Source organism: Panthera tigris, chromosome C2 (assembly GCF_018350195.1).
Source record: "Panthera tigris isolate Pti1 chromosome C2, P.tigris_Pti1_mat1.1, whole genome shotgun sequence".
Classification (NCBI taxonomy): domain Eukaryota; kingdom Metazoa; phylum Chordata; class Mammalia; order Carnivora; family Felidae; genus Panthera; species Panthera tigris.
The window spans coordinates 82,219,540-82,241,776 of NC_056668.1; the positions used below are offsets into that span (position 1 = coordinate 82,219,540).

A 22,237-nucleotide genomic window follows, 5' to 3' on the forward strand; every position below is an offset into this window, starting at 1 on the left:
AGTGAAAGCGGGGGAGGGGCAGAGAGAGAGGGAGACACAGAATCTGAAGCAGGCTCCAGGCTCTGAGCTATCAGCACAAAGCCTGACACAGGGCTCAAACCCACGAACGGCGAGATCATGATCTGAGCCAAAGTCGGATGCTTAACCAAGACACCCAGGCGTCCCAACTTTATTTTTGAGAGAAAGAGACAAAGAGCATGGGGGGGTGGGGGGGACAGAGGATCCAAAGCAGGCTCTGTGATGACAGCAGAGAGCCCGATGCAGGGCTCAAACTCACAAACCATGAGATCATGACCTGAGCTGAAGTTAGAAGCTTAACTGACTGAGCCACCCAAGTGCCCCTGTGTTCTTTACCCATGAATAGCACCCAAGCTGAAAATCTGGGATTAATACTCCATTGCTTCCCATCCACATACTACCTGTAATCAGACACCAGGTCCTCTTGGTATTTGGATCAAATTCAAGTCCTATTGACTATCTTTAAAAAAATCTTTCTCCTGCCCTTCCCCATTTCTAATGCCCTAGTTCAGGCATTTATTTCCTTTGCCTGGTCTCCCAGCCTTCATGGTGAGCTTTCTCACCCAGATAACTGATGATGTCACTTCCCTGCTCTCTTTCAGTGGTCTCTATTGAGAGATACTGTCAACTTCTTAACACAACAAAGCTCTTCCAAACCCGATCTGAGCTTGGGTCTCTTTACTGTATCTCCTACCACACTTTTCCTGGCCCTGTACACTTAACCAAAGCAAACTATCCATGGTTTCTGAAAATAAATAGCTTTTCCGCCTTCCTCCTTTCCCTACTCCCTTAGTTATATTCTACCTTCTTTTTTTCTGGACAAACTCCTCTTCCTCTAGGTCCCATTTACTGCAAAATTCTCCCCTGACTTATCTAGGCATTAAGGCTCCATATTAACGATCCCAGGGTAGCTTCTTCACACTCCAGTATGGTATTGGTAACAATATATCACCTTTGTTTTCTCTTCCATTAAATAAGCTTTTTGAGGATAGGGTTTGGCTTTTTTCCCTCATGTTTGTATCCCCACAAACTAAAATAATGTCCAATGCAGAATAAAATGCTCCATTGATATTTGTTGCTGAATGAATGACTGAAAGCGAAAGGTTAAGAGTCATTATGAAAATTCTACCCTAAAGCACAATCACTGATTTGCCAAAGAATTATCCTTTTATTTAGAGTGTTTTGCAGTTTACAAATCATTTTTTAAGTAGACTCCACACCCAACATGGGGTTCAGACTCACAACCCTGAGGTAAAGAGTTGCATGCTCCACTGAGCCAGCCAGGCACCCCTAAAAATCACTTTCTAATTTATCTTTATATCACCACCATTGCATATCAGAGAAAGCAATTACCATATTCCCATTTTACAGATAACAGAGGCTCATCAGACATGCTGATTTGCCCAGTACTACAGAAAATTCCATTAAAGGAGTATGACAGGTAGGTCTACTGACTCCCAGGTCCAGTACTTTAACTTTTAATACAGGTTTTATACAGGCTGCCAAATAAGAACAGAAAGAAGATAATAGAGACACTAATCCAAAGTTGCTACTCTCCAGCTACTCAAAACCTTGGACTACGATAGTGTCCACAAGTTTCCAAGGCTACAGAGACAGATTTGGAGTCAAACAAATTTAGATTCCCATCCTGGCTCCACCACTTACTATGTGATCTTGGATAAATTGGGTGAATCTCTTTCCAAACTTTATATCCCTCACCAAAACACGGAGATAATGCCTACCCCTTAGAGCTGTTGTGAGGTATCTGAGGTATATAGAACAATTATTCTTTCAACATTTATAGACCTATTAAGTGCCAGGCACTGCTTGTAAACTAAACCTACAGAAAGTGTTGGTTAGCTAGCTATGATTATCTGGCAGGGCCATATGTTCTTCTGCACTGCATCCACAGGGGTCCGAGCCCCAATTGGCAGCATAGCTATATTCATACGAACCCCACAAAGATCAAAAGTGATTACATCCCAGGAAGGAGGCCACTCCTTTATCCCATTGCTACACTAAGGGGAAAGTCAGGGTCAAGCTTTCTTACATCCAGTTTCTGCAAAGATAGCCCAGTAGATGTGAACATGACTAAACCTCTCCAATAGAAGCCTTCCAAGAGGCACAGAGGATCACAGGAGATAAAAATGTCCCTGGCTGTTCAGTCACAGACATGCAGCTCTTTGTCTGTGCCTGGGAGCTCTACACCTCAAGGTCACCAGACAGGAGACAGACGGTTGCTCAGATCAAGGCTCATGTAGCCTCTCTGGAGGGCATCACTTCAGAAGATCAAGTCGTACTTCTGGCAGGCATGCCCCTAGAGGATGAGGCTACCCTAGATCAGTGTGGACTGAAGGCTCTGACCACCCTGGAAGTAGCTGGCCACATGCTTGGAGGTAAAGTCCATGGTTTCCTGGCCCATGTTGGGAAAGTAAGAGAGCAGACTTCCAAAGTGGTCAAACAGGAGAAAAAGAAGACAAGCCGAGCCAAGCAGTGGATGCAGTACAACCAGAGCTTAGTCAATGTTGTGCCCCCCTTTGGCAAGAAGGGCCCAATGCCAACTCTTAAATCCATTGTAATCCTGGCTTTCCCCAATAAAGCCACATAGTCCAGTCAAAAAAGAAAAAATGTGTATATACATATACATACATATATATACACATCCCTTTCATTTAGCAGCAGAGAAGTTAGAAAGTAAGGCCGACTCTGCTGCTTCTTAGAACAGGGATTCTTCACCCAAAGTCAGTGAATGATGGGCTTGAGGTGGATGTGCATTGGTAGGGTGGGAGTGGGGGTGGGGATGGGATACACAGCCCCTCAGAAAGTTATTTGTAACAGTTTGTATCAAAATATTATTTGTAACAGTATTAAAATGTATTAAATGTATTAAATTTTGGTATTAAAATCTTCCTAGAAGGACAATCCATTGCACTTATCAGCTTCTTAGGGGTCCATGCCCCTAAAGATGAATCACTATTTAGGATGATTAAGAAAGAGTGGGAAAAAGGCATGGAGTTTAATTTGTTCCATTCAGGGCAGCTTCCCTGCTAGCCTCGGCTCAGAGTTGCCATAAACAATGCCTTTTCACATCCACTCCCCACCCCAGTCTGGCCTCTGGCCACAACACCCCAGAAAACAGACATAGAGGGACCTCAGGGATAAAGGTCTTTATTCAACAAAGTTATCTCACTCAGTAACAAAATAACAGGAGGTACCAATTCCCCCAAAGGTCTAGAGCAGTGCACACGCCTGACAACAGGAAGCATGGCCCGCTGGCCTATCAGTAGCAGCTCAGAGTCCCTGGTAGCTACTTAGAGGTCATAGTTGGGGTTCTTCCGAAGGATAACAAAACCTTCCAGAATGGGGGTGACAGGAAGAAATTCCTCAGTGGCCAATTCTGCCCGCTCCCCGTGGGCCAACAATACTGGGGTTGTGTGTGTCTGGAACCCTGTGATAGTCTTAGGCTTGCCAGCCTGGCCCACCACATCCACTGCCTGTAGGGTGAGAAAATTGAAATGGGGGTGTAGCAGATGGGGGTGTGCAGATGGGAGTGCAGTAACAACCCAGTGCCCATACCAGTTTCAGAGAAACAGGTACGTGTGCGTTCCCCAAGTTCTAGACCCCTCCCGTCTGTTCAACCCCTCACCTGGCCCACACGGACAGACACCGGCAGTGGCCGCAGCTCCTCATCGAATGTAACCAGCATTCGGGGCTGCATGGCAGCCACCAGCCCATACAATACATAATGTGATTTGCCTAGGATGACTGAGGGAAGAACACGGGACAAACAGTTAGAGGCATCAAGGCAGGCCTGGCCTGAACCCTGGGACTCCACTCCAGCCCTGACTCTCTAATCCCTCAGTCGTTCAGCTGAACCAACACTCCTCCCCTCATATACCCCTACTACAAACCAGAGATGCCCCCACCTTACTCTACCACAGCCTTCAGACTTGATCATCAATTTCCCCCAGTCACTTTGGAGCAGAAACTGGGATCAGCTCTTCATCCTCGAAAACAATCTCTTTGAGCCAGATCAAAGCTGTGGGAGATGAGCTCCATAAGGCCCATCACAGGCCCAAAGAACATTGGGACCCAGAATGGTACAGAGCTAATTTGGAGTCTTGCTCCTAAATTATAAGGTGGCTCTGGTAAGGGTGGAGACAGGGTCATGTGCCACTGTATGAGACTCTTGACAGGAACTCACTGTTACGGACATCCAGGAAAGAGACAAGCACAGTAAGCAGCCCCGCCACTGCCACTTGACTCATAAGCTGCCGGTCACTGTGGTAGGGACAGAGGGTGAGTGTGCCCTTCCCTAAATGTGTCAGGCCCTGGGGGAAAAAAAAACAACAACAACAGAGAGAGAAGTGAAGATCACATCCGAGGAGACATCACCTAACCTGGCCATATAGAAAGACCCCAACTCATTCATATACTCCCTCCTGGCTGAACTCAAAGTCCCCTGATGTCATTCACTACATGTCCCCCTTCCATCACCACGGATACCTCCCTTGGCACACTTTAAGGAAAACAGTTCTATTCCTTACCTGTGCCAAGCGCACCATAAAGAGGTTGTTGGGGTCCTTGGCATGATACTGGGCTAACTGGCGCAGCATTGCAGCCAGACGGGCATTATTGGTACCTGGAAACGTTAACCATTACAGAGTTGAAAAATGGGCCTCAAACATTCCCTCAAGCTACTTCTTTTTCTGACCTTTTTCTGATACTCACCACTGCCCACCATGCCCATGGCAAAAATGGAGTTGTAGGAAACTTCTGGGTCAGCATCATGGGAGAATTTGCTTAGGGTATCCAGGATGTTGAGTCGTGGATTTGAAACAGAGATTAGAGCCAGTGCTAAAGGCACAGCCCGTCGGAGTGTTGGCTCCCCATATCTCAGCTGGTGATAAAAGAGAGTAACAAGAGCATCACAGAAAGCAGTACAAACTCAGTTACAGGAAGAGACTTGATAGGTAATAGAGGCCTTTATCAAATATTACAGAAAGGGCATAGCAAAAAGACTATTTCTCAACCAGGAGAAAGGAGAAAACCCATCAGGAAAGTCTCCTCTGGGGAACTCCAAGCACCAAAACCAGTAGATATTCCAATCTCCTCCATGTGATACTTACCAGGTGGCCGAAGGTTCGTAATGCCATCTCTGCTCCAATCTCCTCCCCCATAGCAATAAGAGCAATCCCCAGCACAGCCACTCCCTGCAATTGAAGAGGCACCAGAATCCAGTAAGCTCAGGGAACAAAAAGCTCACCCTTGACTCAAGTCCCATGTAAGAAAAAAAAACTGTCCTGTGGGGGCACACCCTGACCCTTATGTATAGAACCCTGCTTAATGCCTGTCTCAATACACAGCACCACCCACAGGGTCTGTAGAACAAACCCAAACCCAGCTCCTCTGCACAGGTATCTTTTCTCAGAGCCTGACTCAGAGAGCGCCCGGTTGCGCACAGAACCTGATGTGCTCCCATGTCGGCAGGGGCTTCCTTCTTGTCCTTGTCCTTCTTTTCCTTCTTGTCCTTGTCTTCCTCTTTTTCCTTGGAGTCAAAGTGTTCACTACAAATGTGGAGCAGCTGCTGCACCTTCAGTACATTCCCAGAGCCTGCAGCATGGTGGTAAGGGTGAGAAAGAGTAGAAAGGAGAAGGCACCAAAGAAAAGTTTATTCCAGTAATAGAAGTTAAGAATCCAAAAGCAAACCAGAGAAAGAGGGCGCCTGGGTGGCTCAGTCAGTTAAGCGTCTGACTCTTGATTTGGGCTCATGTCGTGATCTTACAGTTGTGACTGAGCGCTACATGGGGATCAGTGCTAACAGCATGGAGCTTGCCTGGAATTCTCCCTCTCCCTCTCTCTCTGCTGCTCCCCTATGCACATGCGCATATTCCCTCTCTCTCAGGATAAATAAACTTAAAAACAAACAAATAAATAAATAAAGGACTACTGAGAAAGGAAAAAAAGTCTGAAAAAAGGTCCAAGAGAGAAGTAAGGAGTCACTGGAGAGGCACAAAGACACAGACCTGCATAGGCACACACATCCACTAATGTGTTGGCAAAACTGCGGAATGGCTCTGACACAACCTCCAGCGCGGCCAGGATTGCCTCGATGGCCTCACCCTTCCCTACAGGACAAATTCAAGGAGTCAAGAGGACACTTCCTTCCATCCAGCACAGCTTAACACATAAGACCTCTGCTGTATCCAGTTACTGTCAGCCTTTGCCCAGAGAGATATCCCCTCACCCAAGTGGTTGAGGCCCAGTCCAAGAGGAAGCCAACGGGCATAGGTGTCCTTGAGCTCAGTCTCTGATTTCTCCATGATGGTCTGAAGGATAGTGGAAGTAACATCTCCATTGCAGGATCCCACTGCTATCATTCCACAGGCTAGAGCTGTCACACCTGCCACCTAGAAATAGGAGAATCAGTATTATATACACAAGTTATTAAAGTAGCTGTATACCTACCTCGATTCAAGATAGCCAATTCCTTCAGGCCACTGTAACCACACTAGGTAGTGATCCCTTTCTGATGGCATGTCAAAATAACAAGAGCAACCATTCACTGAATGTTTATGATTTATCAGCCATGTCAACTGCTCTGTACGCTATTAACATTTAATTCTCATAACCCCATGAAACAAGTCCTACTACTGTTATTCTTTCATTGATGAAGAAAATGTAACCTAAAGAGATTCGGTAACATGTCCAAGATCACACTGCTTGTAAGCAGAGGCGGCAAGATTTGAACTGAGGTCTTTCTGACTAAAGCTATGCTTTTAGCCACCATATTAAATTTATCTATTACTAATATGACTCTCCACAACTAAGAAAACTTAAGGTTGGCCAATGACTAAAACAACGAATGAGAATCAGCCACCCCAAGCTGGATTAAGCTACTCCCCACTCTAGCCGAGTACTTCCTCACGGACCTCAAGGGCTGGAACTCAATACCAAAATGTTACCTCTTTAACCTCAACACCACCTGGGTAGAACCACCAGTTCCAAGAGATTTCATTGAAGTGACACATATCACCCCCATAAACACGTGTGTGCGTGCACACTCACACACACACACACACACACAGTTTTCATTACTTATCACAGAGTGGTAGGACACAGAGCACCTTCCCTACCTCCCCTAAAAGTCCAACAGCCTCTCCTCACCTCCATACTAGACTTGGAATCTCCCATCACAGGGAGCAGCAGTGTTAGCACATCTTCACGATTGGAGCCAGCGTAAGCCAAGCCTAGCCTGCAAAAGCAAGGGAAAGGCAGTCCCCGACACACAACCAAGGATAGGACAAAGAAGGAACAAAAAGAGGACTGGTCATTTATTCATCATTTCAACAGTCACCAAGAGCCAAATACTCAACAGATATGGTGGTAGTCTTGGCAAAACAAAGATGAAAAGGACCCAGTTCCTGTCTTCACAAAGCTTACAGGCTAAGTACTACCAGAAGAAGCAAGAAGCCTTACCCAAAAATGGAACCAAGTCTCATAGTGTTGCTGTTGTGGAGAACATAGTCTGAGAGCAGTGCTAGTGCGGGGTCACATTCATTCCGGACTCCAGAGTTCACAATGCCACAGGCCAGAAGGGCTCCTGACTGCAAAATGCAAATAGATTCTTCACTCAGGCTACTGTACCTTCCTCACCACAAAGCATACAACATGGACTTCATTGTAGCTTCCACCTTAACTGGAGTTGAAAACAGAGAGATCTTACCAGTGAAAGGGAGGCCTTGAGGCCCTAGAACATGGTAGGAGAATGTCCCCATTATCAGGCTATGCCCAGACCAACCTTGATGTAGTCCTCAGAGGAGTACAAGTACTTGTCAATCTGCGTGAGGCCACCATCCACATCCCACAGCAGAATCATGCCAAGGGACGCAGCTGCACTCAACATTCCTACACCAAGGAAAAATCTATCAATCTCAAAATGATCCTACCCTAAGAAAATTGTTACAAAGAGCTCTCTAAAAAACTGCGCTGGGGACCCATCACATTAACACATGAAACTAGAAGGACAAAAGAGGCGACCAAAGCAAAACAAAGATAAAGTAGGCATAAAGTTATACCATGGTCTTTGTTCTTGTAAAGCCATTTGTTGCCATCATCAGTCAGCAGCTTGTCCTGACCAAAGGCTGCATTCACAAAGCCATTCACAAAAGAAGAGGCCAGGTTCATGCGGGCAGAGTCCACTTGAGAGCCACTGCCCCCAAATCCTGCACAGGAGGGAAATGAAAGGAAAGGCAGAAAGGTTTAGAGTAGCACAATAAAGGAACACAGCATGGTGGCTGGTCTCTGGCTCTGAACTGGCCCCTTAGAATCCTCTGTCTATGCCCCCAACAGTGACCTGGAGAAAAGGTTATGTAGGAACTCTTAGCTCTAAGGGATAAATACACTGGACCAAGCCACCACTCCAAATACAAGGTTCATAATTAAGAATCCTCCAGTCCTGGGGTGCCTGGGTGACTCAGCTAACCAGTTAAGCATCTGACTCTTGGTTTTGGCTCAAGTCATGATTTCACAGTTCATGAGTTTGAGCCCCACATCAGGCTCTGTGCTGATAGCATGGAGCCTGCTTGGGATTCTGTCTCCCTCTCTCTCTGCCCCTCCCTTGCTTGCTCTTTCTGTAAGAAAGAAAAAAAAAAAGAAAAGAAAAGAAAAAAGAAAGAAGCATTTAAAAATAATAATAATTCTCCAGTCCTCACACACATGGAGATGGCTACTCACTGTTGTTCTCTAGATGGGTTTTATAGATGTCATCAGGCACCTTGGGCTCCATAATATCCAGCTGAAGAGAAGTCAGAGGGTCACAACTGTACCCCCACTACTCCCCCAGCTGTCCCCTTCTGCTTTCCCACTGAATAGCAATTCTAACCAATGAGAATCTAGTTACAGTTATAGCCAGGGAGGTGAAATGACGAGTAGAACCACAACCAAAAAAAAGCCTTGATGGAAAAGGGCAAAGGGTCTCACCTCCCGAGCTAATGCCAAGAAGTTGCTGTTGAGCTGCACATTGGACATGATCTCTGTCAGGTCCTCATACTCCTCCACGTCTTCACTAAGCTCCAGAAACACCCCATGACGGCCAAGCATGAATGCCATCTGCTTCTGTACTACCCTGTGGGAGAGAGCCATCATATCAGCTCAGCCCTAGTCCACTAAGGGGACTGAAAAGCCCCTCCAGCCTTAACCAGAAACTACAAGTCCCAGCTCTTCATACAAATGCCCCATCCATGAGCTCATGTCTTCCTTTGCCAACTTCCTCTCTACATACACATCCTTGCAGGAGGTGAAGATATCTTCTACCAGCTCCATGTCATTGAGCATCAATGCCAATCTCAGAGCTTCAGGAAAGCGACTGAACTTTCGGAACACACCCAAAGCACAGCGCAGTAGTGCAGAATTCTCAGGCTCGGGCACATAATTCACACAGCTACATAGATAGAAATAACAAAGGAGTCAGGAAGTTCAGGAACATTCATTTACCCCATTTAATTCACTATCCAAAATAAATACTAAATGCCTACTGTATACCAGGCATTATGCTACATGCTAGACTACTAAAGAGACATAAGACTCTGTCCTCAAGAAGCTCACAGACATCAACAAATCAACAGCAGCCCGATGCTAAAGATGCTCTGAGAGAACAGAGAAATCACAACTGAGAGAGAAATACTGGGGAGGGTAGGCCTACTACCCATCCCTACCATGTTCACTTACCTGGTAAGATAGAGGCAGACCTTGGCATATGCATTCTCATCAATGTCCTTCTCCAGCATGTCTACCTGCTCAATTTCCATGAGCAGGTCACAGGCCTCGTGCTCCGCGTTGTGGGCCATGTTGTAGGGGACGATCTCCTTCACCAGGGTCAGCAGTGGCTCCCGTTGTGTCTTTTCCGCATCATCTAGTTCCTGCCACTCCTTAGCCACTTCCCCTGCGAGATGCCTATGGATAGGCCCAGACCATTAAGGGGGCACAACTTCACAGGAAGCATTTCTATGGTTCAAGGAATTCAGTATTTGGGAAACGCAATACACAGGTACTCCAAGACAGAACTCAGAATTGTGTCTCAAAACACTTTCAGATTCTCAAGAAAGAAAGGTCTTACCTCACATACTCATGACCCCATGATGCCAATTCCTCTTGGGAGCCCACCAGCCGATACTTGAGACACTCACGTTCCCCACTCATGGTCATAGCCAGAACAGAGATGATGTCAGCAGCAAAACGCTACAAAGAAACCAGTGCTTTAAAGGCAAGTCCAGGGTGAGGGTAGTGGGACATTATGGAGTCAAGGCTAAGGTCACTATCTCTCCAATTAAGTTGTAACTCTTCACCAATCTCTGTATTAGAAATTTACATACTTTATATCTAAGCTAAGGCTCAAGATAAGCCTAAGGTTAGTGTTGCTATCTCCCTTTTAAACCAACATGGCTGAAGAATGATAACAAGGAGAGAATGGAAAAAGATGGAGGCTCTAAAATTTATTCTAGCTGCAATAATGAACTATTAAAAGGTTTTAAGAAGAAAAGATTTTCACAATCTAGAAAGACCATTGTGGCTGCTATACGAAAGACAAACTGTATAAGTCACGAACAAAAGGAAGGCAGCCAGTTAAACGGCTGCAGTTGTCTAGGTGAGAACTGAAGATTTCCTGGATTAGGGTTGTACCCTTAGACAGAGAAGTGACTCAACGAGGGGTTTATTTTAGAAATAAAACAAGTGAATGTACATGGGATATGAAGGAAACAGAAAGATCAAAGTTAAATATAAGTTAAAAATAGATCATGAGGGGTGCCTCTCAGTCAGTAGAGCATGTGACTCTTGATCTCAGAGTTGTGAGTTTGAGACCCACTGTGGGCACAGAGAGTACTCTAAAGAAAAAAAACAGATCATGAAAAAGAAATCCCAAGATCCACCATAAATGACAGAAAACAGTGTATTCTGAGAAGGCAATCCTCCTGTCAGCTTTTATCCCAGTAAAAAACATACTGGCATGATCAACTGTGTTAACTAGCTCAGATCTCAGGTCCCTTAGGCTTCCTGTGACTCACCATGAGCCCCATGGTCTAGATGAAAAGGAATTCCTAAGCTAGACCCCCACCAGCTTCTGAAACCGTTTTACCTTATTCTCCCCAGGGGGCATGTTCTCATAGATTTCCTTCAGTTTGCCATAGTGTGGACGCAGAAATTTGAGAGGCTTGGGCACTGAAGTCATGGAAGTTGTAGAAGATCGGATTTGCCTCCGCAGTTCCTCGAGGGCTGGTCGGTACAGAGATGTGTCCTTCTCCTGCTCAGGAGATGTTAGGGCTCAGACAAAAAGAAGCCACATCTCTCAAGTCAAACACAGGTGTTTACCAACTCCCCTAGGAAAGTGACTGTCTTATTCATCTGTGATTCCCCAACTCCCTGCTCACTGCCTGGTACAAAAACAAATGATCCCAGTTGAGAGTTTGTAGTAAGCTACACAATCTTTCAAATATCCTTTGTAATTCTCCTCTCTCACAACATCACCATAACGCTAACCCTAAACAGTCCATCTTTCCCTATACCTCACATAGAAATTGTTGCCCCAAAATGGAATGAAGCAACATGCAGCAAAGATCCAAATATGTACCCACTCGTGTCAACATCATGACTCACCCCCAGTCGTTCCACGAGCATCTCCAGTTCATCCTGAAGTTGTTTGTCCTCCTCAGACTGAAGGGTTGGGGGAAGAAGTTCATCAAGAGAAGGAATCCCAAACACATCCTCCTCCCATTCACCCTGGGGCAGGTAGAGAGTGAACCTGCCTCCTTAGGAGGGACCAGGTGGACACGAAATGAGAGGAGGAATGGCACTCTGGCTGGAAGGCAGGAAAGAAGGCAACCTGGCTTCTGGGCCAGGCTGCGTGAATGTAGTACTAAAAAATAGGGGTGACATGACCTCCCCGGGCCCACCTCACAAGTCGGTGGTGAGTACTGGTGACGTCGGCGAAGGCGACACAGCGCGGAATGGAGGATGAGGGGCAGAGAGGCTGAGCGCCAGGAGTCCCGAGGGTCGCCCCATCCGCCCTCTCCCAGACGCTGCGGGGCCGTTGGGAGTCGGGCCCAAGGCCTGCGGAGCCGCCGTGACTCAGCCCCGCGGCCTCCTCCGCCTGCTCCCAGGGCTGCGCCTCACCAGCTCCTGCTCTTTGTCCTTGTCGCCAGCATCCCGCCGCTCCTTGCCGCCCGGCTTCTCGTCCGCGATGCCCGGTGCCGTCGCCGGAGGCTGCTGAGGCTGCAGCGGAGCCTTATCCCGGCCACCCTCCTCCATCTCCACAGCCACTACCGGCCTGCTGCGCGCGCACCGCTCGCACCGCCCCGTTTCCCATACGGCCTTGCGCGGGTGGCCCACAGAGCTCCTCCTCCTGAGCCAGCAGGCGACCGGAAACGCCGCTACAACCCACTCACCCCCGCGGCGTGGGAGTCCCAGCCCTCGGACCCCGCCCACGGAAGTCTCCCGAAAACTACAATTTCCAGCCCCCAGCGCGTCTTAAGCGCGGCCTGGCTTGGACCGGGAGTTTCCTGAACGCCACGCGACCGCGGTCTTCGATCCGGGTCAGCTAGCTGTGGTAGGAGCTGAACAAGTTGAGAGCCGAAGAAACCGTTCATAGGTCTCCTCGTAGCGGTGTGAATAGTACACACAGTGACACCCCAGTTGGCTCCGTAGTGGGACAGACGGACGAGATTCTTCAAATCCCGCACTGTGTGAAATCTGTAATCTGTATCTACTGCCTCCCCACACACCCACACCATGGCGGAATATTAGCCTGATAACATTCTCCCCCCAGTTGAAGGAGAGTGCTCTAATACTACCTTAAGAATACGATAAATCTTAAATCCACCCGTGGAGCCATTTCGAGTAGAAATCAATTAATATAGTCCTATACTCCAATGCTAAATTCTGGAACTAAAACCAGATCAAGACAAGGTCTTTGGGCAAACTTCAGTCAGTCTTTTGGTCTTCCTCTCTCTGTTACGATTTGGAAGGTGTGCGAAGGTCACTGTTTATGTCAGGAGTGGTTTTGAATGATACATGATGTTTTCACAGCCTTTTGAATTTGGTAAGGTTATGTCCATTTTACAGAAGAAATCATATAGTAAGTAGTAGAATCAGGATTTGAACCTTCATCATTCAGTCTTCCAAGCTGGTAATTATTTCAAGCAAACCTCCATGTTTCTTCTTCTTCTTGGACCACGTGTATGCATCTAGAAGGTGAAAGAAGAGGAAGCCCCCTTCATCTGGTGGGAACACTTACCATTTGACCTGGGGTCTTTATTCTGGGTTCTGAGGCATTAAAGAATGCAGAAAATGTTTGTTTAAAAACAAAACAAAACATCTAGCACAGTGTGGCTAGCTCTGAAAGAATGTTGGCTGAATATTTGTATAGATGTAAAGATCTGAAGCCTATTTTAAAACCTATTGCTTTCTTCACTCAGTGGTTGGATTCTGGGGATGACCTTCCATTTCCATCACCAATGACTAGCTCTGGTCTGCTGAACGAAGTTGGGCAGTCCATAGCTGTTCTGCTTAGTCTATCTGTGGCTTCAAGATGTCCATACATTGCCAAGCTTTCTTCAGTCATTTGTAGAGGTATTTCTCCTAAATCTCTCCTTTTTCCATGACTTCCTTCTATCAGATCTCAGATTTTGTCTTTTATACCAGTCATATCCCAACCAGTACCTTAGAGGAGATGGGGTGATACACACAAAGCACAGGCCATTAATGGCTAGTGCCTCCAGATGAAAAGTAAATGGATGTTTATTGTACTATGTTTCAACTTTTTTATAGTTTTGAAATGTTTCAAAATAAAAAGTTGTGGGGGGCAGGGGGAAGGGGGTAAGAGAACATAAGCTTTAGAGAGCAACAGACCTGGTGTTTAAAACCACATTCTGCCCTTCACTAGCTGTGATACTTAGGCAAGCTCTCTAACCTCTCTCAGACAGGTTTCTGTCTCCATGAAATGTGGGTAATAAAGTATCTCCCTTGTAAGCTGTGTGTTGAAAATGAAATAAGACAATGTATATAAAGTGCCTAGCTGGGTGCCTGGCAACTGGAAAGGAGCCAATTGTCATTTTTCAACTACCTCAAATCTTCAAGACTGAAATAAACATGGTTGTCCCCTGCTCCCCACTTCCAACTACACAAGCCCCCAATCCTCTCTAGCCAAATATAAATGTCTGCCAATTATTTCCAAGGCCCCGTGATAATATTGATGTCCTGCCTCAAACTTCTTTTCCGTCAAATTGCCCTCCTAGAAACACTCCTTCCTATCATTTGGCCGAACTCCCAGCCTTGTGGCCACATTGCTCTCTAATTAAGGGGATCCCATCACCTGTCCCTTCCTACCACCTTCCTTCAAACTGCATCCATAAGCCACCCATGCTACTACCCCCAAACTCATGGCTTGAGCTATAGAGCTACACATCTTGTGTATGGTTCCACTCCTTTGAAAACCATTCAACCCAAAGCATGATTTACATAACACCAGAAGCGCTCCTGGCAGGACACTGCATTGCACTGTATCCACTGGGTTGCTACATTCTTTGTGTGATATTTCTCAAATAGATTGCATTGTGGCCCTTCTGACTTTTAATTCCCAGGACTGACAGTGGATGTTACAGCCTCCTCTTTTCATAAGCACTGTTACAACTTCCCTTCTCCAGACTCTAACCTTTCATCATGCGCCTTTCACCTGATCATCCTAAACCTTTCACCATTTCTGAACGTGCCCTGCCCCTTCAAGATGATTGGCCTTTTCACATGGCTATTCTTTCTGTATAGAATGCCCTTCACTGTTTTTCAGCTAGCAATTCTCCCATCCTCTGTACTCCAGCCCAATGTTATGTAAGAAGCTTTTCCTGTTCTATTCTTCAAGTTTTTCGTTTCTTGCCCCCCACCATGCTTCATACATATCTCTCTTTCTCTAGATTCTGAGCTGTTAAAAGACAAGAACTGCTTCTTATTCATCTTTTGCCCCTAGCACCAACCTAATGCCTGGCTTGTGGTAAGCCTTGACAAATATTTATTGAATGAATGAATTCATTTTGCATTCAGCTTCAGGTCATCTTTATGTAAAATAATGGCCCATTAGGAGTCTCTTTGGAGCTCAGAGCTGGGCATCAAGAAACTGTTTGGCGGGGCGCCTGGGTGACTCAGTCGGTTAAGCATCCGACTTCGGCTCAGATCATGATCTCACGGTTCATGGGTTCAAGCCCCATGTTGGGCTCTGTGCTGACAGCTCAGAGCCTGGAGCCTGCTTCAGATTCTGTGTCTCCATCTCTCTCTGCCCTGCTCGCTCTCTCGCTCTCTCTAAGAATAAACATTTAAAATTTTTTTAAAAAAACTGTTTGGATTCTCCATTTGTGAATCATGATAGGCCCACTGAAACTGCTTATTTTATCAGGGACTCTCTTCCAACCTAAAATTTTCAGAATGCTACCAAGTGTGAAATCATATTGTTTGGCATATGTTGCCTTATCGGGCATGAGAATTAGTCAGACTTCTCAATGGGACAGTGTAGGGGATGGCCTAGCACCTTACCAACAACTGTTCTCATGTGTCCACCTGGGAGCAGTATACTTTATTTCCCCTTCCGCCTTAACACATCAGAGCATATCACAGATGCATATTCATCAATTTGTCAGGGCCACTAAGGGTGAAGATTACATCTGTTACCTGATGTTCACTCTGCCTTGCCTCTGGAACCAAGCACCTGCAGAGTGTTCAACAAACAGGTGCTACCTGGCTTAATTTCAACTCAACATGTGTTTAGGTTCCCTGCAGCTGCCTGGTTGTCTCATATGCCTGGCCCAGGGTAGCTGGATGGCATGGAAATGCACCTGCTGGTGATGGTCTGACACAGAAGTGCAGTGACATTGACCAGAAGACAGATGTTTACGCATGAGTCTAAACTCAGTCACGACCTAGAAGACTAAATGGTGGTGATTAAGAGCATCTGAGCTCCAAGTCTGACTTTAATGCAATCTGTCTTATCCGACGTTGGAAATTACCTAATTTTTTCCTTAGTTTCTCCACTCGTAAAATAGAGACAATTACAGAACCTTCTTATAAGTTGTTGTGGGAATTTAATGAGATGATTTTAAAGTACTTAGAACCAGCTTAGCAAAATAGGGACTTAGTAAATGAAAGCTGACCTTTGGCCTTTTTGCACATATGGAGCTTCACTGCCACAGTGGCCCACTAGTCAGCATCCTAAAGTGGCCTCTGAAATCAGATGTAAAGGGAAGAGCTGCCAACCCTCTCTCCTCACCCATTATGATCTCTGACATTAGAGATCTCATTCTCTGTGCAACACCCAAACTTCACATGTTACTTCCTAATATTTCTGAATATTTGCTAAGCCCATGAATTTACTGCTTAAAACACTAATACTGAACTGGTCCCCACAGATCATCTCATCCAACCCACTTGTTTTACAGACTGCTAAGGAAACTGAGCCCTGAAGCAGGCATGAGCCATGCCTAGTGTCACACAGCTAAGAAGTGGCAGAGCTGGAACCAGAACCAGGTCTCCAGGCATGATGGCCCTCTTCTCTCCAGTACACTTTGCTGTCTCTCCCAGAGTCCTGCTTTCAGAGGCTCAGCCATGTTTTCCCTTGGTCTTAGAGATCCTGAGGCCACCGTCTTCCTTTCTGAGCAGGTAGCACCTCCAAGTAACATGACAGGGGCCCACATACAGCTCTTTATGGGGACAGGACACAGACTGTGGGGCACATGTGCCAATACCCAGGGATCAGGGCCTCAGCAGTAATCCCTGCCAGAGCTTCACTTACCCTTCCAAACTCAACAGACACACCTCTGTTTAGACTTTGGAGAGCACTGAGTTTTAAAGGCAACTGTGATGATTCTTTCCACTGTCTTGCTCTGGTTCTCGTTTTTCAGACAAAGAAACTGGGGCTCGTGGAGGTTAGAGGGAACAAGCTCAAGCTCCTACAGCTTTCCAAGCTTCAATTTCAATCCAGGCCTCTTTAACGGTAGTGAAGTACTGAGGGTTAGATCTGTAAAATGGAAACTGGAGCACTTATAAAATGTGGTTGCTATGGGGATCAGATGAGCTCATGAAGGTGAAACCACCAGTAGAACAACCTGAGGGAAGGAACCATCTTCATCTTTGCGTTGCCCATGCCTGGCACACCGTGGGTAACAAATGTGCTTTAAAAAAATAATAAACCCATGAATGCATAAATTAATAAGTGAATGAATAAAAAAATGAGGCACTTAGCAGAGGTGCCTGGAACACAAGAGGTATTCAGTAAATGCTCCTTTTCCCCTCCCTTGCTCAGGAGGGTGGCAGCCAGACCCACGGTCTCTGCCTAACTCTTAGTAGGCCTTGATGGGGGTGTGTGGTGGATAAGTGACTCTCAGGAGTACTGAGGCTATGGAGAAATGCATGTCTTCTTGGCCATAAGCAGAGACAGTGTTCTGAGCTCCAGGGAATGGCATGCTACCTTGGCCAGGGCTTTCCTCCACTGTAGGGTAAGGGCCACCCATCTTCCAAGCTGACCTTGGCCCAGTAGTTACCCAGACTCAGTGTTAGGCCTGGCTGCATGCACCAGTGGAGGGCAGTGGCAAATCTTTCCAGTGATGAAGATATGACCACCAGAGAAAGTACTCCACCCGGCCAAACTCAACTTCATTCCATTCTTTCATCCTGACTCTCTTTCTCTGTCTTCTTGGGAGCTTCATATTTCCATCCCCTGTGTCTGGCGACTGAGTAAATGAGTGTCTAGAAGCGTGCCTGGGATATAGAAGGTGCTTGATAAATGTTGGTGGAATGAGTAAATGAATAAATGAAAACAGGACTGAAGGAAGAGACAGGCTGACTGATGTCTGTCTATTTATTTGCACAGGGTCCTACAGGGCCAAGACCCCTCCCTCCCCACCCTCTCCCCTGTAAAAATAAACTCTATCTTTCTCTCTCCCTGTTCTATCTGCTTTTCTGCTTAGGCCAGGGAAGATAGTCATCCCCTAAGACTTGTGCCCCAAGACACAGGAACCAGCATCCCCTATACATACACACCACACATACTTCCCCTGAGCCCAGGGAAACCAGGATGCAGCAGGAGGGCTTGTAAAGGCCCTCAGGCTTCCACTAAGAGCTGAGTACAGTTGGTCTGTCAATGAGGGTTGGCAGGAGTATTGGGAGCAGCAGCATGAGGAACATGGGGTGGGGGACAGCCCCTGAGGGGGAGCTGAAAGGAGCTGAATCCACTCCCAAGTGGACACTGAGTGAGCCTCTGGGAGAAGCATGGGAGGCACACCACCCCAGACCCTGTGTGGTCAGAGTACAGCAGGCACAGCAGGTCCCAAGGCCACCAAGTCAAGTGATCTTAAGACCAGAAGAGGCAGACTCCTTCCTGCGGGAACTGGTGCCCCCCACCCAGGCCTCTTCCAGGCAGGGTGACATGGAAGGATGTCACAGTGAATGGTGGGGGCTCCGCTGGAGGCAGGGGTACCCCCAAAGCAGAGGCACAATGTGGTGTTTGAGGGAGGACCGGGACTCACGTCACCTGTGGTGAGGAGCTGGCATTTGACCTCTCTAAACCTGGAGCGAACATCCTTGCCCGGCAAGCTGCCCCAGGCCCTGGCAACAGCCAGCCAATTCTCCCCAATCCCACGTCTACCACACCTCACACAGCTGCCCTGGGTTCATGGGAGAGCCGACAGGGCAGCCGAAGTGCCACAGGAAGTCACGGGAGTTGGAGAGAGTACCCAGCACGCGGAAGCGGGCAGGGCTGTGGGGGTCGGTCACCAGCCCCTCGTGAGAGCTCTCGGGTGTGCGGACTGAGCACCACACCTGCAGGCCAGGACAGACACGGGGACATATGGTGTCTAGTGCGGGCAGGGCCACAGACTTGGCTGCAGCCGAGCCATCCCAGGGACGCAAACCACCACTACCCCCAGCCTCTCTGCTCAAGAGGTCTCCAGGCCACACCCAGCATCTCAGCTATAACCCCTTGCTATCAGCAACAAAGGAAGGAAGCACGGCCTCCCTCCCAAACTCCTTGAAGGCCTTTCAGAGGTGCCCTGGACAGTGGGTTGCCCAGATTGGATGCATCCGAGGGGAAGAAGCGTGGCCCCCAGAGGCTGCCTGCCGGAGTGCAAAGTACCTTCAGGAGACCCTGAGCAAGGAGACTTGCTCTGCCATTTCCTTTATTCCTGGGTAGCCCTGGATGAGCCACTTTGTCCCCAAGCTTCAGCTGCCTCCTCCACAGCCACCTCACAGGAACGTGGCAGGGATCAATCCTGCTCCCTACCCGCCGCCCCTCAAGCAGGACAGCCTCGCCCTTTGAGATCTGCAAAAGCCTGAAGAGTTCTCCTTCCTCAGGCCTCTCTGCATGCTTTCACAAGCCCCAGCTGAGAAGCTCTGGGCACCAGGCCTTCCCAGACCACCTTCCATACCCCAACTTCAGCCCTATTTCCCAGTCCCTTTCCTGCATGCCCCAGACTTCTAATGACATGCCCAGGAGGGAGCGGGAGAGGGGCAGGCCCCAGGCCTCCTAGGAGGGCAATACCTGGGCAAATCCCACAAAGAAGAGCTGGTGATTGGTGAGCCCCACAGCTGGCAACTGCTGCTCCTCCCCGTGCTTTCTCAGCCACGCTTTGTAAGCCTGGGGTCAGGCACAGGACGGGCAAGGCCATCAGGGGTAGCCCACCACCTCCACCCGCTGCCCATGTCCCCCAGGGTGGGTGAGCCTCGGCCACCAGAGGCCCACCAGGCCACTCACGTTATAGGCAGCCTTAAGTCCCCCGTTGTCAGCGATGTTCTCCCCCAGCGTCTGGCGGCCGTTGAGCCTCTCCCCATTGACCTGGTACTGGCTGTACTGCTCCTCCATGCAGGCCGTGTGATTCCGGAAGGCTGCCAGTGACTCATTCTGCCACCAGGGACGCAGGTTCCCTTCCTTGTCATATTCGCGCCCTGAGAAGAACTAACCTTTGCACCACACCAAGACCAGAGCAGCCTTCCACCAGCCCTAGTCCACAGACTCCAGGGTCCGTGTGGCCTGCTCCCAATATCCCAAGGCCTCACAAGAACCACCAGGAATTCTAGGCTGGAGGGGGCAACTCTGTGGGCCTCTACCTTGGTCATCAAAGGCATGTGTCAACTCATGGCCCATCACCACGCCGATGCCACCAAAGTTCAGGGCCCTGGTAGGTGAGGAATGCTGCATGAGGACATGGTAGGGGAACTTCTGGATCCCACCTCCAGCCCTGCGCTCAGCTCATCCGCAGGCCCAAGCCCCAGGACCCAGCCCCTCCTGCCTCAGACACACTTGGGGTGGTTCCGGGTGTAGAAGGGGGCCTGCAGGATGCCAGCAGGGAAGACGATCTCATTCTTGGTTGGAAGGTAGTAGGCATTCACCGTCTGGGGCGTCATGCTCCACCTGGGAGAGCAAAAGGGAGAGGCTGAGGCTCCTGACTCTCCTGATGCCCCTCCCAGCCCAGCAGCCTTGACCTATCTCCTGCAAAGACCTTGTGCCTCTGGTTGAAATGTCTTGCCACCCCCTTCCCCAGCCCTGGAAATCTCCCCTACCTCTCCTGCTGCCCCAAGCGTCTACAGCCCCCCCATTCTCACTGGTCCCGGCTGGGAGGCTTGCGGAGCTGGTCAGCCATCACCTTAGCAGAGAAATTGTACAAATTCAACATGTTCTGGAAAAAGGAATCTTCAGAGACTTCATACTGTGGGAGTGGTGAGAAGCAGAAAGCAAGCAAGACAACATGTTGGAGAAAATAATAGTCCCAGTTTGGCTACTAATTAGCACCTCTCTAAGCCTCTGTTTCCTCAACTGCAAAGTAAGAGCAAAATATTTAAGAAATAAGAATCACCAATATTTACATACTACCTCCTTCTATTCTCACAACAACCCTATGAGGTAGGTACTACTAGGGTCCCCATTTTACAAATGAAGACACTGAGGCCCAGAGAAGTTACATAACTCGTTCAAGGTTACCCAGTTAGGTAGAAGTAGAAACAGGATTTGCGAACACTGCATTCCACCCATCCCTGGCCTGTGGCCTGGCACAGAGCCAGCATTTGAACAATGTCAGTTGCCCATACTTGCCTCTGAAAGGAACCAAAAACCACCTCCTTCCCTCCCAGTGTTTGAGCCCCAATTACTGAGCCAAGAATAGAGCCCCCACCCCCGCTCCCCTAGATGAAATTCAGCACTGGTGAGCAGAAGTACTCACCCCGTCATAAACATCATCCAGCTCTTTGGGCTCCAGGATGAAGTCCGGGAAACCAATCATATCATAGATGGCATCTGCCTGAAGAGAGTAGGTTAGGGTTTCCCTCCCCAGTCTCCCTCCAAAAAACTGTGTCCTCCATCCCCACCTGAAGATGGCGCCCCAACCCTTGCTACGGCTCACTTTCTCCTTGGCTGCCCGGCGGGTTTTCTCATCCATCCAAACCAGCTGCCCCAGGGCCTCCTCGAAGGCACTCCGGATCTCGCTGATCATCCCCTCAGCCTGCGAGGGAGCAGGCACAAGTCGGCTTCCACTCACACTGATGCGTTCTTTCTCCCTGTCCACCCTAGTGTCCCATCCCTGTCCTTCCAGGGGAGTGCCCAGACTCTCGAAATAAGGCTGAGCATCTTGGGAAGATGAAAAGGAAACACTATTTGTGAAGGTGCTGAGATGGTGGGTGGCTCCTTTTCTCATTGATCAAGAATTTTAACTGACAATAAGTTAACTGAAGAAATATAATTTAATACAGTACATTGGTTTTTATCTAAAAATGAAAGGAAGGCATTAAGAGCAGAAAATTTGGGAAATTAGGGGCATCCAGGTGGCTCAGTTGGTTAAGTGGCCAACTCTTGATCTTGGCTCAGGTCATGATCTCATGGTTCGTGGGATCGAGCCCTGCATCTGGCTCTGTGCTGACAGCATGGAGCCCACTTGGGATTCTCTCTCTCCCTCTCTCACTACCCCTCCCTACATGCGTGTACGTTCTCTAAATAAATAGAGAAAACTTAAAAAAGAAAAAGAAAAAAGAAAATTTGGGAAATTGAGAAAAGTTGAAGAAGAATATAGACCACTTATAACCCCATCACTCAGAGATAAGCCCTCTTAACTTTTGATTATATACTTTGAGTGTCTTTTCCTGCCCAGGTATACATATATAACACAGAATTATATTGTGTAACATACATATATTTTGTCAGCTA

The 22,237-nt window shown here is 47.9% G+C and overlaps 3 protein-coding genes across 4 annotated transcripts in view; 1 reads left to right on the forward strand and 2 right to left on the reverse strand.

The window, feature by feature from the left end:
* Window positions 1-2,177: 2,177 nt before the first annotated feature.
* On the forward strand, window positions 2,178-2,626 carry LOC102953523 (ubiquitin-like protein FUBI). Its single transcript, XM_042998342.1, has one exon. The coding sequence runs from the start codon at window positions 2,192-2,194 to the stop codon at window positions 2,624-2,626; it is 435 nt and encodes a 144-aa protein (XP_042854276.1). The 5' UTR covers window positions 2,178-2,191.
* Window positions 2,627-3,170: 544 nt separating this feature from the next.
* PSMD2 (proteasome 26S subunit ubiquitin receptor, non-ATPase 2) lies at window positions 3,171-12,378 on the reverse strand. The gene is made up of 21 exons (XM_007083623.3): window positions 12,187-12,378; window positions 11,671-11,727; window positions 11,153-11,317; window positions 10,136-10,257; window positions 9,748-9,972; window positions 9,302-9,460; window positions 9,001-9,145; window positions 8,755-8,815; window positions 8,097-8,243; window positions 7,820-7,926; window positions 7,498-7,625; window positions 7,186-7,273; window positions 6,266-6,428; window positions 6,045-6,146; window positions 5,486-5,631; window positions 5,148-5,231; window positions 4,750-4,918; window positions 4,566-4,660; window positions 4,223-4,349; window positions 3,665-3,783; window positions 3,171-3,512 (listed from the first exon to the last, which is right to left on the reverse strand). The coding sequence occupies exons 1-21, from the start codon at window positions 12,319-12,321 to the stop codon at window positions 3,330-3,332; spliced, it is 2,727 nt and encodes a 908-aa protein (XP_007083685.1). The 5' UTR covers window positions 12,322-12,378; the 3' UTR covers window positions 3,171-3,329.
* Window positions 12,379-17,994: 5,616 nt separating this feature from the next.
* Window positions 17,995-22,237, reverse strand: part of LOC102970425 (EEF1AKMT4-ECE2 readthrough transcript protein) — a 31,958-nt gene continuing 27,715 nt past the window's right edge. For both annotated transcript variants that reach the window (XM_042956627.1, XM_042956628.1), the window contains exons 12-19: window positions 21,441-21,539; window positions 21,261-21,338; window positions 20,647-20,750; window positions 20,345-20,455; window positions 20,152-20,219; window positions 19,799-19,989; window positions 19,586-19,681; window positions 17,995-18,867 (exon numbers count right to left, since the gene is read on the reverse strand). In XM_042956627.1, coding sequence (XP_042812561.1) covers window positions 18,691-18,867; window positions 19,586-19,681; window positions 19,799-19,989; window positions 20,152-20,219; window positions 20,345-20,455; window positions 20,647-20,750; window positions 21,261-21,338; window positions 21,441-21,539 — 924 coding nt within the window. In that variant the 3' untranslated portion in view covers window positions 17,995-18,690. The remainder of the gene's footprint in view (window positions 18,868-19,585; window positions 19,682-19,798; window positions 19,990-20,151; window positions 20,220-20,344; window positions 20,456-20,646; window positions 20,751-21,260; window positions 21,339-21,440; window positions 21,540-22,237) is intronic.

Coding starts and splice junctions, on each gene's coding strand:
- LOC102953523 (XM_042998342.1), top strand. CDS start 2,192: ATGCAGCTCTTTGTCTGTGCCTGGGAGCTCTACACCTCAAGGTCACCA.
- PSMD2 (XM_007083623.3), bottom strand. CDS start 12,321: ATGGAGGAGGGTGGCCGGGATAAGGCTCCGCTGCAGCCTCAGCAGCCT. Junction 8,244..8,754: donor AACCCATCTAGAGAACAACA/GTGAGTAGCCAT, acceptor CCTCCTGTGCAG/GATTTGGGGGCAGTGGCTCT. Junction 4,919..5,147: donor TACGAACCTTCGGCCACCTG/GTAAGTATCACA, acceptor TTTTATCACCAG/CTGAGATATGGGGAGCCAAC.